General features: G+C 46.4%; 1 protein-coding gene across 8 annotated transcripts in view; it reads left to right on the plus strand.

Moving 5' to 3' along the window:
* The window catches only part of LOC105494229 (CCM2 scaffold protein), a 75,715-nt gene that overhangs the window by 16,181 nt on the left and 45,903 nt on the right, over positions 1-13,631 (plus strand). The window contains exon 1 of one of the 8 annotated variants that reach the window (XM_011762517.2): positions 12,379-12,524. The exons of 4 other annotated variants lie outside the window; for them this stretch is intronic. In XM_011762517.2, coding sequence (XP_011760819.2) covers positions 12,429-12,524 — 96 coding nt within the window. In that variant the 5' untranslated portion in view covers positions 12,379-12,428. Of the gene's footprint in view, positions 1-12,378; positions 12,525-13,631 lie in introns of those variants that run through there. 3 more of the 8 variants (XM_011762519.2, XM_011762516.2, XM_011762518.3) reach the window with 3 other exon arrangements.

Genomic DNA, 13,631 nt, shown 5'->3' on the forward strand with positions numbered 1-13,631 from the left:
CTGAACGGTTTGACCAAGTATATATATTCAACAGGTTATAGGAGGAGTTATGAATATTCATGGAGGGGGTTCTGATGCATGTGTAGTGAACAGACATGCAATTTATTTTATTTTATTTTATTTGAGAAGGAGTTTCACTCTTGTCACACCAGGCTGGAGTGCAATGGCGCGATCTTGGCTCACTGCAACCTCCGCCTCCCAGGTTCAAGCAATTCTCCTATCTCAGCCTCCTGAGTAGCTGGGATTATTGGCGCATACCACCAGGTCTGGCTAATTTTTGTATTTTTAGTGGAGACGGGGTTTCATCATATTGGTCAGGCTGGTTTCGAACTCGACCTCAGGTCATCCACCCGCCTCAGCCTCCCAAAGTGCTGGGATTGCAGGCATGAGCCACTGTGCCTGGCCCAAACATGCATCTTTATTTTTTTTCTTTTTTTTTTTGAGATGGAGTCTTGCTCTGTCACCCAGGCTGGAGTGCAGTGGCGCGATCTTGACTCACTGCAACCTCTCCCTGCCAGGTCCAAGTGATTCTCCTGCCTCAACCTCCCGAGTAGCTGGGATTACAGGCGCCCACCACCACGCCTGGCTAATTTTTGTATTTTTGGTAGAGATGGAGTTTCACCATGTTGACCAGGCTGATCTCTAACTCCTGGCCTCAAGTGATCTGACTGCCTTGGCCTCCCAAAGCTAGAATTACAGGTGTGAGCCACCTTGCCTGGCTAATTATTTATTTATTTATTTATTTATTTATTTATTTATTTATTTATTGAGACAGAGTCTCGCTTTGTCTCCCAGACTGGAGTGCAGTGGCCGGATCTCAGCTCACTGCAAGCTCCGCCTCCCGGGTTCACGCCATTCTCCTGCCTCAGCCTCCCGAGTAGCTGGGACTACAGACGCCCGCCACCTCGCCCGGCTAGGTTTTTTTGTATTTTTTAGTAGAGACGGGGTTTCACCATGTTAGCCAGGATGGTCTCGATCTCCTGACCTCGTGATCCGCCCGTCTCGGCCTCCCAAAGTGCTGGGATTACAGGCTTGAGCCACCGCGCCCGGCCATGGCTAATTTTTTTTTTTTTTTTGAGACGGAGTCTCACTCTGTCGCCCGGGCTGGAGTACAGTGGCCGGATCTCAGCTCACTGCAAGCTCTGCCTCCCGGGTTTACGTCATTCTCCTGCCTCAGCCTCCCAAGTAGCTGGGACTACAGGCGCCCGCCACCTCGCCCGGCTAGTTTTTTGTATTTTTTTAGTAGAGACGGAGTTTCACTGTGTTAGCCAGGATGGTCTCGATCTCCTGGCCTCGTAATCCGCCCGTCTCGGCCTCCCAAAGTGCTGGGATTACAGGCTTGAGCCACCGCGCCCGGCCTGGCTGATTTTTTTGATATTTTTAGTAGAAACGGGGTTTCACCGTGTTAGCCAGGATGGTCTCGATCTCCTGACCTCATGATCCACCTGCCTCGGCCTCCCAAAGTGCTGGGATTACAGGCGTGAGCCACTGCATCTGGCCCAAACATACATTTTTCAACGAACTTTTAGGTTCAGGGGTACATGTGCGGGTTTGTTATATAGGTAAACTTTTGTCATGAGGATTTGGTGTATAGATTATTTCATCACCCAGGTACTAAGCATAGTATCTGACAGTTATTTTTCCAGACAGGCATGTTATTTGCATTCCATGTTCACTTTGAGGTGGAGACAGTATTATATTCAGGCACCATACCTCAAAAGGTGAAGCAAGGAGACAGGGCACTCAAGTGCACAGCCTCTGTAAACCAGTCTATGACTGGTGGTCTTCTTGTCAGGAGAGAGTTACTGAAATCAGTCTCTTTTTTTTTTTTTTTTTTTTTTTTTTTTTTTGAGACGGAGTCTCACTCTGTCACCCAAGCTGGAGTGCAGTGGCCAGATCTCAGCTCACTGCAAGCTCCACCTCCTGGGTTCACGCCATTCTCCTGCCTCAGCCTCCCGAGTAGCTGGGACTACAGGCGTCCACCACCTCGCCCGGCTAGTTTTTTGTATTTTTTTAGTAGAGACGGGGTTTCACCATGTTAGCCAGGATGGTCTCGATCTCCTGACCTTGTGATCCGCCCGTCTCGGCCTCCCAAAGTGCTGGGATTACAGGCTTGAGCCACCGCGCCCGGCCCTGAAGTCAGTCTCTTATCCAGTCACAGCTATAGTTTTGGCTTGTGGACCAGGAGGTCAGTCGGCATCTGGTGGTGAGCTGCAGTTGTTTTCCTATTGCTTATCCAGGACAGTGCTTGTTTGGCTGCTAGAGAAAAAGAAAAACCCTGTGGCAGTTGGAACAGAGTTGATCTTGAAGAGTAAGACTGTATGGCTGAATCCTTACCTGGTATGGTCGTAGGTCTTGTTTGTAATTTGGTATCTTTTTTCCCCCATGATCTTCATGAACACATATAATTTGGTATTTTATTGCCACAGAATCCATTCTGTCAGTTTTGTGGTCTCTATTTTAACATTAATGCTGGTCACTTGTGCCTGAACTACAACAGGGAGGGAATATAACGAGGTGTGTCCCAAGCTATCTTGTCATGGCTGGGACCAAAACAGGCTTTGTTCAGTCAGTTGGGATGCTTAGGATTTTACTTTTAGATCTTAGCCTGAAGACCTTGCTTAGAATTTTTCATGGTGTAGGTCTGACACATTGTTTCACCTTTTATTATCTGAAAATATCTTCATTTCGTCTTCATTTTTGAAGGATAGTTTTACATCAGCAGTCCCCAACCTTTTTGGCAGCAGGGACCGGTTTCGTGGAAGACAATTTTTCCATAGACTGAAGTGAGGAAAAGGTTTTGGGATGAAACAGTTCCATCTCGGATCATGGAGCGCATAACCTAGATCCCTCCAACACACAGTTCAGGGTTTGTGCTCCTATGAAAATCTAATGCAGCCTCTGATCTCACAGGAGGCGGGGCTCAGCTGGTAACGTTCGCTGGCCCTCCGCTCACCTCCTGCTGTGTGCGGCCTGGTTCCTAACAGGCCATGGACCTAGACCAGTCTGTGGCCTGGGGTTGGGGACCTCTGTTTTACAGGATATAGAATTCTAGGTTGACTGTTTTCTTTCAGCATTATTTATTTATTTATTTATTTATTTAAGACGCAGTCTTGCTCTGTGCCCCAGCTGGAGTGCAGTGGCACGATCTCAGCTCACTGCAACATCTGCCTCCTGGGTTCAAGCAATTCTCTGCCTCAGCCTCTGAGTAGCTGGGATTACAGGCACCTGCTGCCACGCCCAGCTATTTTTTTTGTATTTTTAGTAGAGACAGGGTTTCACCATCTTGGCCAGGCTGGTCTTGTACTCCTGACCTTGTGATCCACCTGCCTCGGCCTCCCAAAGTGCTGGGATTACAGGCGTGAGCCACTGCGCCCGACCTTATTTATTTATTTTTGAGACGGAATCTGGCTTTGTCACCCAGGCTGGAGTGTAGTGGCGCGATCTTGGCTCACTGCAACCTCCACCTCCTGGGTTCAAGTGATTCTTCTGCCTCAGCCTCCTGGGAGGCTGTCATTATAGGCACATACCACCACGCCAAGCTAATTTTTTTTTGTATTTTTAGCAGAGATGGGGTTTCACCATGTTGGTGGGGCTGGTCTTCAACTCCTGACCTCCAGTGATCCACCTGCCTGAGCCTCCTAAGGTGTGAGCCACCATTGCTAGCTTCTTTTAGCATTTTAGAGATGAAGACTCATTATCTTCTAGCATCCATTGTTTCTCTTAAGAAGTTACCTGTCATTTTTGTTGTATTGAATGTCTTTTATTTGACAGTCTTTTTTTTTTGAGACGGAGTCTCGCTCTATCGCCCAGGCTGGAGTGCAGTGGCTGGATCTCAGCTCACTGCAAGCTCCGCCTCCCGGGTTCACGCCATTCTCCTGCCTCAGCCTCCCGAGTAGCTGGGACTACAGGCACCCGCCACCTCGCCCGGCTAGTTTTTTATATTTTTTAGTAGAGACGGGGTTTCACCGCGTTAGCCAGGATGGTCTCGATCTCCTGACCTCGTGATCCGCCCGTCTCAGCCTCCCAAAGTGCTGGGAGTACAGGCGTGAGCCACCGCGCCCAGCCTTATTTGACAGTCTTAAGAATATCTTTTTTTTTTTTTTTTTTTTTTTTTGAGATGGAGTCTTGCTCTGTCGCCACGCTGGAGTGTAGTAACGCAATCTCGGCTCACTGCAACCTCTACCTCCCAGATTCAAGTGATTCTCCTGCATCAGCCTCCCAAGTAGCTGGGATTACAGGCATGCGCCACCATGCCAGGCCAATTTTTATATTTTTAATAGAAATGTGGTTTTGCCATGTTGACCGGGCTGGTCTCGAACTCCTGACCTCAGATGATCTGCCTGCCTCAGCCTCCCAAAGTGTTGGGATTACAGGCATGAGCCACTGCGCCTGGCCTTTTTTTTTTTTTTTTTTTTTTTTTGAGACGGTCTCACTCTGTCACCCAGGCTGGAGTGCTGTGGCGTGATCTTGGCTCAATGCAACCTTGCAACTTCTGCTTCCTGGGTTCAAGTGATTCTCCTGCCTCATCCTCCTGAGTAGCCAGGACTATAGGCATGCACCACTGTGTCCGGCTAATGAAAAAATTTTTTTAAATATAGATGGAGTCTCAGTATGTTGCCCAGGCTGGTCTTGAACTCCTGGCCTCAAGCCATCCTCCTGCCTCCGCCTCCGAAAGTGCTGGGATTACAGGAATGAGCCACCACACCTGACTGGGTGTTATACTTTGTTTTGGTAGATCAGTTTTTATCTTTGTCCTTACTCTTAGGGTAAATCTCTTAGTCCTAGAATGTACTTTTTACTCCTAAGATGTGGCCCTTGTGGGGTTTCAAATGGATAGCCTCAAGTGTTTAAGGTGCTTATTAAGCCCCTCTAACTTGGCAGGACTTGGATTCCAAACTCTTATCTACCATGCAGCTAGGGAGAGCTAAAATCTCAGCTTTTTTTTTTTGAGATGGATCTTGCTGTGTCACCCAGGTTGGAGTGCAGTGGTGTGATTGTAGTTTACTGTGACCTTAAACTTCTGGGCTCAAGCAATTCTCCCACCTTAGCCTTCTGAGTAGCTAGGACTACAGGCATGCACTATCTGGCTAATTTTTATTTTTGTAGAAATGGGGTCTCACTATGTTGCCCAGGCTGGTTTCAAACTCCTGACCTCAAGTGATCTTCCTGCTTTGGCCGCCCAAAGTGCTGGGATTACAGGCATGAGCCCCTGTGCCCAGCCATCAACTCAGCTCCTTCAACCTTCACGCTATTGTGTCCTTTCTGGGCTTGTGGGAGTCTCACCCCCACTTACACAGTTCAGGGTTCAGCCAAAGATTTGAAGGGACCTTATACTCAGACTTTGGATTCCTTTTTTAGTGGATTCCTCCTTTCCTATATTTCCTTCTCAATTTCCAGCTTCTTTAGCAGTCTTAAATCCTCCTTAACCTGTCAGGCCAATAAAATTGCAGCTTTTTTTCCTCTGCTCCACTCCTCTCAGACTGGGGCGCACTCTCAGGAGTAGAGCAATATAAAAGTGCATCTTGCCCAGTGATGTTCCCTTCTTTCAAGGGTCATATAAATTCCAAGCTTCTTTTTTATTTCTTGTTCGTCTCCAGTGTCTTTAGAAGATTGTTTTTCACATTTTATCTAGAGTTCGTAATCTCAGTCTGTGAGAGAATTATTTTGATACAGTCTACTTCTCTCTTAAGGGAATAAGAACTTCTTTGGGTTTATTTTTTCTTGACAGTGTGTTTTGGAGCTCTTTCATTATAGATATATAATTTCTTTATTATTCTTTAGGGTGGAATGGCATTTTTATCTGTAGGTTACTATATTTAAACAGTAGCCCTCCTATGGACTTTTAGGTTGTCATTTTGCTTAACAAATAATGAAACAATTAATCTAACCTGTCATGTATGTAATGCATCTGTAGGATTAATTCCCGAAAACGCAATTGCTGGGAAAGCATATATGCATTTGTAATTTTAGTAGATGTTAACAAATTGTTTTCTATAGTAGAACCAAGGTTATTCTTTTTTCCTTTACCCACCTCTCAAGAGAACAGTTTTTATTCAGTGAAAGTGGTATTTGCTAAAAATTTTGAATATTTTCCAAAATGAACTTGTTAGTTTTCTTACTAAAAAATACATTTATATCTCAGAAGAAAATAGCGAAATATATTATATGAAAAAAATCACACCCACTAGAAACAACTATTATTAGAGTCTTTCACGTTGCTTTCCTGTTTGTGTATGCTTTTCTGTGTTTGCAGTAATAATACAATCTTTTTTCTTTTTTTTGAGACGGAGTCTGTCTCTGTTGCCCAGGCTGGAGTGCAGTGGTGCAATCTCGGCTCACTGCAAGCTCTGCCTCCCAGGTTCTCGCCATTCTCCTGCCTCAGCCTCCCGAGTAGCTAGGACTACAGGCGCCTGCCACAATGCCCGGCTAATTTTTTTGTATTTTTAGTAGAGACAGGGTTTCACCGTGTTAGCCAGGATGGTCTCAATCTCCTGACCTCATGATCAGCCCACCTCGGCCTCCCAAAGTGCTGGGATTACAGATGTAAGCCACCGTGCCCGGCCTTTCTTTTCTTTTTTCTTTTTTTTTTGAGATGGAGTCTCACTCTGTCACCCAGGCTGAAGTGCAGTGGCATAATCTCGGCTCTCTGCAACTCTTGCCTCCCGGGTTCACACCATTCCCCTGCCTCAGCCTTACGAGTAGCTGGGACTACAGGTGCCCGCCACTGTGCCTGGCTAATTTTTTGTATTTTTAGTAGAGACGGGGTTTCACCGTGTTAGCCAGGATGGTCTCGATCTCCTGACCTCGTGATCTGCCCGCCTCACCCTCCCAAAGTGCTGGGATTACAGGCATGAGCCAGCGTGCCCGGCCTTTTCTTTAGAGTTTCCGGTAAATTGCTTTTCTTGTGCAGTGGCGCGATCTCAGCTCACTGCAACCTCTACCTCCTGGCCTCAAGTGATTCTCCTGCCTCAGCCTCTCAAGTAGCTGGGATTATAGGTGCCCACTACCACGCCTGGCTAATTTTTGTATTTTTAGTAGAAACGGGGTTTCACCATGTTGGCCAGGTTGGTCTCGAACTCTGGAGCTCAAGTAATCCACCCGCCTCGGCCTCCCACAGTGCTGGGATTACAGGCATGGGCCACCGTGCCCTGCAAGTCTGGGCTTTTAGTGTACCCATCACCCAAAGAGTGTACATTGTACCCAGTAGGTAATTTTTCATCCCTCACCTCCCTCCCACTTTCTCGCTTTCTAAGTCTCCAGTGTCCATTATATCACTCTGTATGCCTTTGTGTACCCATAGTTTAGCTCCCACTTATAGGTGAGAACCATGCCCTGCCCAAACTTCTTTTTTTAAATGTTCTAATAAAACTTTATTTACGGCTGAGCGAGGTGGCTCATGCCTGTAATCCCAGCACTTTGGGAGGCCGAGGTGGGTGGATCACCTGAGGTCAGGAGTTCGAGACCAGCCTGGCTAACATGGCGAAACCCCGTCTGTACTAAAAATACAAAAATTAGCCAGGTATGGTGGCGCGCATCTGTAATCCCGGTTACTTGGAAGCCTGAGGCAGGAGTATGGCTTAAACCTGGGAGGTGGAGGTTGCAGTGAGCCGAGATTGTGCCACTGCACTCCAGCCTGGGCGAGAGAGTGAGACTCCGTCTCAAAAGACAAAACTAACAACAACAAAAAAACACCAAAAAACCCCCCAATTTATTTACAAAAACGGGGCTTGCCTGTGTGGTAGAGTTTACTCAGCCTTTTTCTAGAGAATGCCTTGTTATTATGAATGAGGTTCAGTTTTATTATGGCAGGCAGTGAGATTACTGGGACATCTTTTTTTTTTTTTTTGTTCTGTGCATCTTTATTTAGTCATTATTTTGATAGCTGTATATCAGTTTTTTTTTTTTTTTTTTTTTTGAGATGGAGTTTCGCTCTTGTTGCCCAGGCCGGAGTGCAATGGCGCAATCTCGGCTCATCGCAACCTCCGCCTCCCAGGTTCAAGCAATTCTTCTGCCTTAGCCTCCCTAGTAGCTGGGATGACAGGCATATGCCACCATGCCTGGCTAATTTTGTATTTTTAGTAGAGTCGGGGTTTCTCCATGCTGGTCAGGCTGGTCTCGAACTCCCGATCTCAGGTGATCCTCCCACCTCGGCCTCCCAAAGTGCTGGGATTATAGGCATGAACCACCGCGCCCAGCCTCTGTATCAGTTTTGAATTTAGTTCTGGGTGTTTTCCTTACACCTAAAGTGTGGACTTTTTGGATTTCTACTGAGTAGCCAGTGCAGCAAAGTCTCTTCAGCTGATTATAATGTTCAGCAAAGCCTCTTCAGCTGATGATAACTTCTGGCATCACCATTCAGCAATCAGTCAAACATTAAATGATTACCTATAGGCTTTGTGGAGTTTCATCTCTGCATGTCGAGGCCAGCCCTTAGTCAAGGCCCAAGAAACATGTTTTTATCATCAAGAACTTCTAGGCTCTTGGTTTACATAATGGAATCTTCTAGATTTTCCTTTGTTTGCTTGCTGAACACTGTCATTGTCACCCTGGGATTTCTTTTCTTTTTTTTTTTTTTTTTTTTTTTTTTGAGACGGAGTCTCGCTCTGTCGCCCAGGCTGGAGTGCAGTGGCCGGATCTCAGCTCACTGCAAGCTCTGCCTCTCGGGTTCATGCCATTCTCCGGCCTCAGCCTCCCAAGTAGCTGGGACTACAGGCGCCCGCCACCTCGCCCGGCTAGTTTTTTGTATTTCTTAATAGAGACGGGGTTTCACCGTGTTAGCCAGATGGTCTCGATCTTCTGACCTCGTGATCCGCCCGTCTCGGCCTCCCAAAGTGCTGGGATTACAGGCTTGAGCCACCGCGCCCAGCCCCTGGGATTTCTTTTCTCTGCTTCCTGGGTTGGTTCCACCATTTCTTGGAGTCCACATCTTTTCCTCTCTTGGATCATCCTCCTTTTGCTGGGAGTATATCCTCTAGTATGTTTTTCAAAAGGGGGTTTTTAGGGTGTAAAGTTCCCAAGGCACTGCAGGTGTGAAACTAACAATTTTGCACCTTGACTGACAGTTTGGTTTTAAATTAACTTCCAGATTTAAATTAATTTCCCCACAGAATTTTAAAGGGATTACCATATTCCCATTTATCGTGATACATCTGATGCTGATCTGAGTCTTACTGCTTTTAAAGGTACTTTTTTTTTTTTTTTTTTTTTTTTTGCATTTTCTTATTGGAAACTTTTAAGATTCTCTTGAAATTCTGCAGTTTTATGAAGATGAGTCTAAGTGTTTAGGATTTGTCTCTTACATTCAGCCTCCTTGTTACTGTGCTTTTTCTGTCCATAAAATTGAGTTCATCATTGTTGTCTTCTGATATTTGTGTCCCTCTGATTCTGCCCGCTTTTATTCTCCTCTTAAGAAACTGTTAGACTTGGGCCGGGCGCGGTGGCTCAAGCCTGTAATCCCAGCACTTTGGGAGGCCGAGACGGGCGGATCACGAGGTCAGGAGATCGAGACCATCCTGGCTAACATGGTGAAACCTCGTCTCCACTAAAAAATACAAAAAAAAAAAAAAAAAAAAAAACAACTAGCCGGGCGAGGTGGCGGGCACCTGTAGTCCCAGCTACTCTGGAGGCTGAGGCAGGAGAATGGCATAAACCCGGGAGGCGGAGCTTGCAGTGAGCTAAGATCCCGCCACTGTACTCCAGCCTGGGCGACAGAGCGAGACTCCGTCTCAAAAAAAAAAAAAAAAAAAACTGTTAGACTTGATGGACCCAGCTTCTGTGGCCTTTAATTTTTCTCACATTAAACTTTTTGCCTTTTCGCTTTGTTCTAGGACAGGGTTGGCAAACTTCATGTAAAGGACCAGATAATAAATATTTTAGGCTGTGTGAGCCAAGGGGCAAAATTGAGGCCATTAAGTAGGTACTTATATAAGAGAGAAAGCACATTTTCATAAATTTTTTATTGATGAAATTTAAGGCATAATAATTGAGTACAATTTTTTGTAATGTGGTTCTACTACTGAGAATGGAATTCTTTTTGGGGGCTAACATTTTGCTTAATCAGGGTTCAAAGTTGGTGATTACCTTTATCGAATTGGTGGCAAATGTTCATCTGTAAAACATTTGCAGCTGTGGCCATCAGCAGCAGGCAGGCATTGGCCAACCCCACAGTTCTCCTTCGTGTAATTCTTTGGGCTCTCAGCTATGTCCTTGTTATTATTCTATGAATTTTTTATTTTGGCAGTCATATTTGTAATTTCTAAGATATCTTTCTTGTTCTCTGTTCTCTCTTTTTCTTTTTTTTTGAGACGGAGTTTCACTCTTGTTGCCCACGCTGGAGTGCAGTGGCACGATCTTGGCTCACCTCAGTCTCCACCTTCTGGGTTCAGGTGATTCTCATGCTTCAGCCTCCCGAATAGCTAGGATTACAGGCATGTGCCATCATGCCCGGCTAATTTTGTGTTTTTAGTAGAGACGGGATTTCTCCATGTTGGTCAGGCTGGTCTCGAACTCCCGACCTCAGGTGATCTGCCCACCTCAGCCTTCCAGAGTGCTGGGATTACAGGCGTGAACCACCACGCCCGGCCGTTTTTTCTTTTTCATGGCTGTCTAGTCTTATTTTATGAATGCAATTCTTCTCAAGTGTCTCTAAGTATACTAGCTAGAATGTAGGTTCCTGTGCCTGTCTCTTCCCCTTTGCTCTTTGGCTTTTCTCTATCATGCTGGCCGTGGGGATCACAGTGTGAGGGAAGGTTGGGGTTGACTAGTGTTCAGAGCATGTGGGTTTTCTTTTTAGTCATGTTTGTTTCCCTGTAACCCTTCCCCTTTGCAGTAGCCAAAATAGAGGTGAGGCTGCTGAGCTGAGTGGCACCTCTTTCTGTATCTCACTCCTGGTTTGCTTTTTCCCTTTGAGCCTGCCTGAAGGTCAGGGTCAGCTGGTTCTGCCCTGTATAGGCAACTTTTAGAAAGGAGCAGTCTGAAATTGTGACTCTACTCTGGTTTTTAAAGACAGGAAGTGACAGTCCAGTTAATACTGGATATTGATTCGAATCTGCTTTTCCAACTTTATGACAGTTTCTACATCTGTGGTATATGGAATAATAATTGAAGCACTAAATTATTATTCTGAAACAGTCTTTTCAGAATCAAGAAATATTAAACTTTATTTGTTACAGGTTAATGAAATAGAACCATACAAAAGTACCATTTTTATAGCTAGAACACTGTTGAAAATCAACACTTTGATTTGGTTCAACTTAATATTTAAAAAATTATAATTGTTATGTTTATTTATTGATCTGTGAATATAGTCACTCTAACCAGAATTTTTTTTTTTTTTTTTTTGAGATGGAGTCTCACTCTGTCACCCAGGCTGGAGTGCAATGGCTTGGCTCACTGCAACCTCTACCTCCCAGGTTCAAGTGATTCTCCTGCCTCAGCCTCCCAAGTAGCTGGGATAACAGGCGCCCACCACTACGCCCAGCTAGTTTTTCTATTTTTAGTGGAAACGGGGTTTCACCGTGTTGGCCAGACTGGTCTTGAACTTCTTACCTCAGGTGATTCACCTGCCTCGGCCTCCTAAAGTGCTGGGATTATAGCAGACATGAGCCACTGCACCCGGCCAACCAGAATATTTAATTAAGTAGCCTTCCCTACTGGCAAACCATTCTGGAATTTTCAGAGTTCTAAGAGCCTTCACCAGCAACAGATCCAACTTCTGCTTTTCTAGATTAGGAAATTTGCCTTAAAGAAGTGAGGTTGCCCAGAGGCGGGCGCCCTGTTTAGTTTCAAAGTGCTGCTGACTCAAACTCATGAGTCCTGGAGGCAGGTAGAGGCACTTGTAGGCTGAGGACCCATAGAGCCCAGTGTACCCTGCCCAAGCCCCATCTGGGAATGGAGTTATCTCTGTAAAGATCTTGCTGCCTTTGAGCAAGCACTGCAAACAGGGTGGCTGTTACAGCCTTGTCGCGTGTTTCCACCCTTCGTATGAGGCGGGTACCGTGGGTCTTCACCAGCAGCACAGCCTGTTGTCTCCAGGAAAGGGTAGCCCCTCACAGTGCTTTCTGTCTGCTTGTTTAGCTTTGGCATTCGAATGTGCAGAATGGTGGACTTTCAAATTAATGTCCTTCCGTTGACTGCAGAGTTTCTGCTGGAAATGCAGGGAGGCTGCCTGTGGGGTTCGCGTGCTGTGGGGAGTAGGGAAAATGAGCTGATTTACTTTGTGTCTTTTTGTACATGCAGACTGTTTGGATTTTGCCAACAGTTTCTGGGTGCTGCCTGCTTTTTGAACTTTTAAAACATTGTAAACAGCTTCAGTGGCTTTGCAGAAGGAAGCTGTGGTTTCTGGTCTTCCTGTTCAGTCATGTTTTTTTCAGAGGGAGGGCTAACATCTGGCCATATTTTTCAACAAATTCAGAAGTGAATAGAGAATGCATAGTAGCTGTCGGCAGAGGAGGAGGAACCAGAATCTCTCCAAAGAAATTCCTCAAACAGAATTTCACACGGGGTATTCCATGGAGAATGAGGTAGGTGCAAGTCCAGTGTGGAAAGCGCCGTTTAGAATGATGGTGTGAGTCCCTTGTGGGTGGCTTTCATGGCTGCTTCCCAGGGCTTGCCCATTGTGAGCTAGGGTGGCCCGGTCTCCATGACCCCTGCTTTGGGAGGATGGGGTGGAGGGTTCATTTGTTGGCTTCCTGATCTGAGACCCTGTGGCAAGGGGCGTGTATGGAGGAGAAGCGCCGTCTCTTCCAGGTGGGGTGTATAGGTTGTTGCATTCATCCATCTTGACTCAAGGAAGAAGCCACAGGTTTTACATCTTCCAGGAAGAAGTAATTTTCCTATGGATTTGTGGTCAGTTGGGACCCAAGAGCTTGCTTGAAAAATTATATAGGGAGATGGTCAAGCAAGAGAGCACCCAAAACTGGAATTCCATCCACGAAACCTGCAACATGAGTGGGGTGCTGCTTAAGACCCCACCAGCATGGATCCTGGCCACCCCCAGTGTGGCCTCCTATGGGCACTAAGGTGCCTGTGTTTTTCTCACTGAAGCAAACAGGCAGTAGTGGGCAGAGCTATGGTTCCCCTTGAAATTCGCTCTGTCGGCTGGATGCAGTGGCTTACGCCTGTAATCCCAGCACTTTGGGAGGTTGAGGTGGGCGGATCAGGAGGTCAGGGGATCAAGACCATCTGGCTAACACGGTGAAACCCTGTCTCTACTAAAAATTCAAAAAATTTGGCCAGGCACGGTGGCTCAAACCTGTAATCCCAGCACTGGGAGGCCGAGATGGGCGGATCACGAGGTCAGGAGATCGAGACCATCCTGGCTAACACGGTGAAACCCCGTCTCTACTAAAAAATACAAAAAACTAGCCGGGCAAGGTGGCGGGCGCCTGTAGTCCCAGCTACTCGGGAGGCTGAGGCAGGAGAATGGCGTAAACGCGGGAGGTGGAGCTTGCAGTGAGCTAAGATCTGGCCACTGCACCCCAGCCTGGGCGACAGAGCAAGACTCCGTCTCAAAAAAAAAAAAAAAAAAAAATTGCCAAGTGTGGTGGCACACGCCTGTAATCCCAGCTACTCAGGAGGCTGAGGCAGGAGAATCACTTGAACCCGGGAGGTGGAGGTTGCAGTCAGCC

This window comes from Macaca nemestrina, chromosome 4, assembly GCF_043159975.1.
Source record: "Macaca nemestrina isolate mMacNem1 chromosome 4, mMacNem.hap1, whole genome shotgun sequence".
Taxonomy (NCBI): domain Eukaryota; kingdom Metazoa; phylum Chordata; class Mammalia; order Primates; family Cercopithecidae; genus Macaca; species Macaca nemestrina.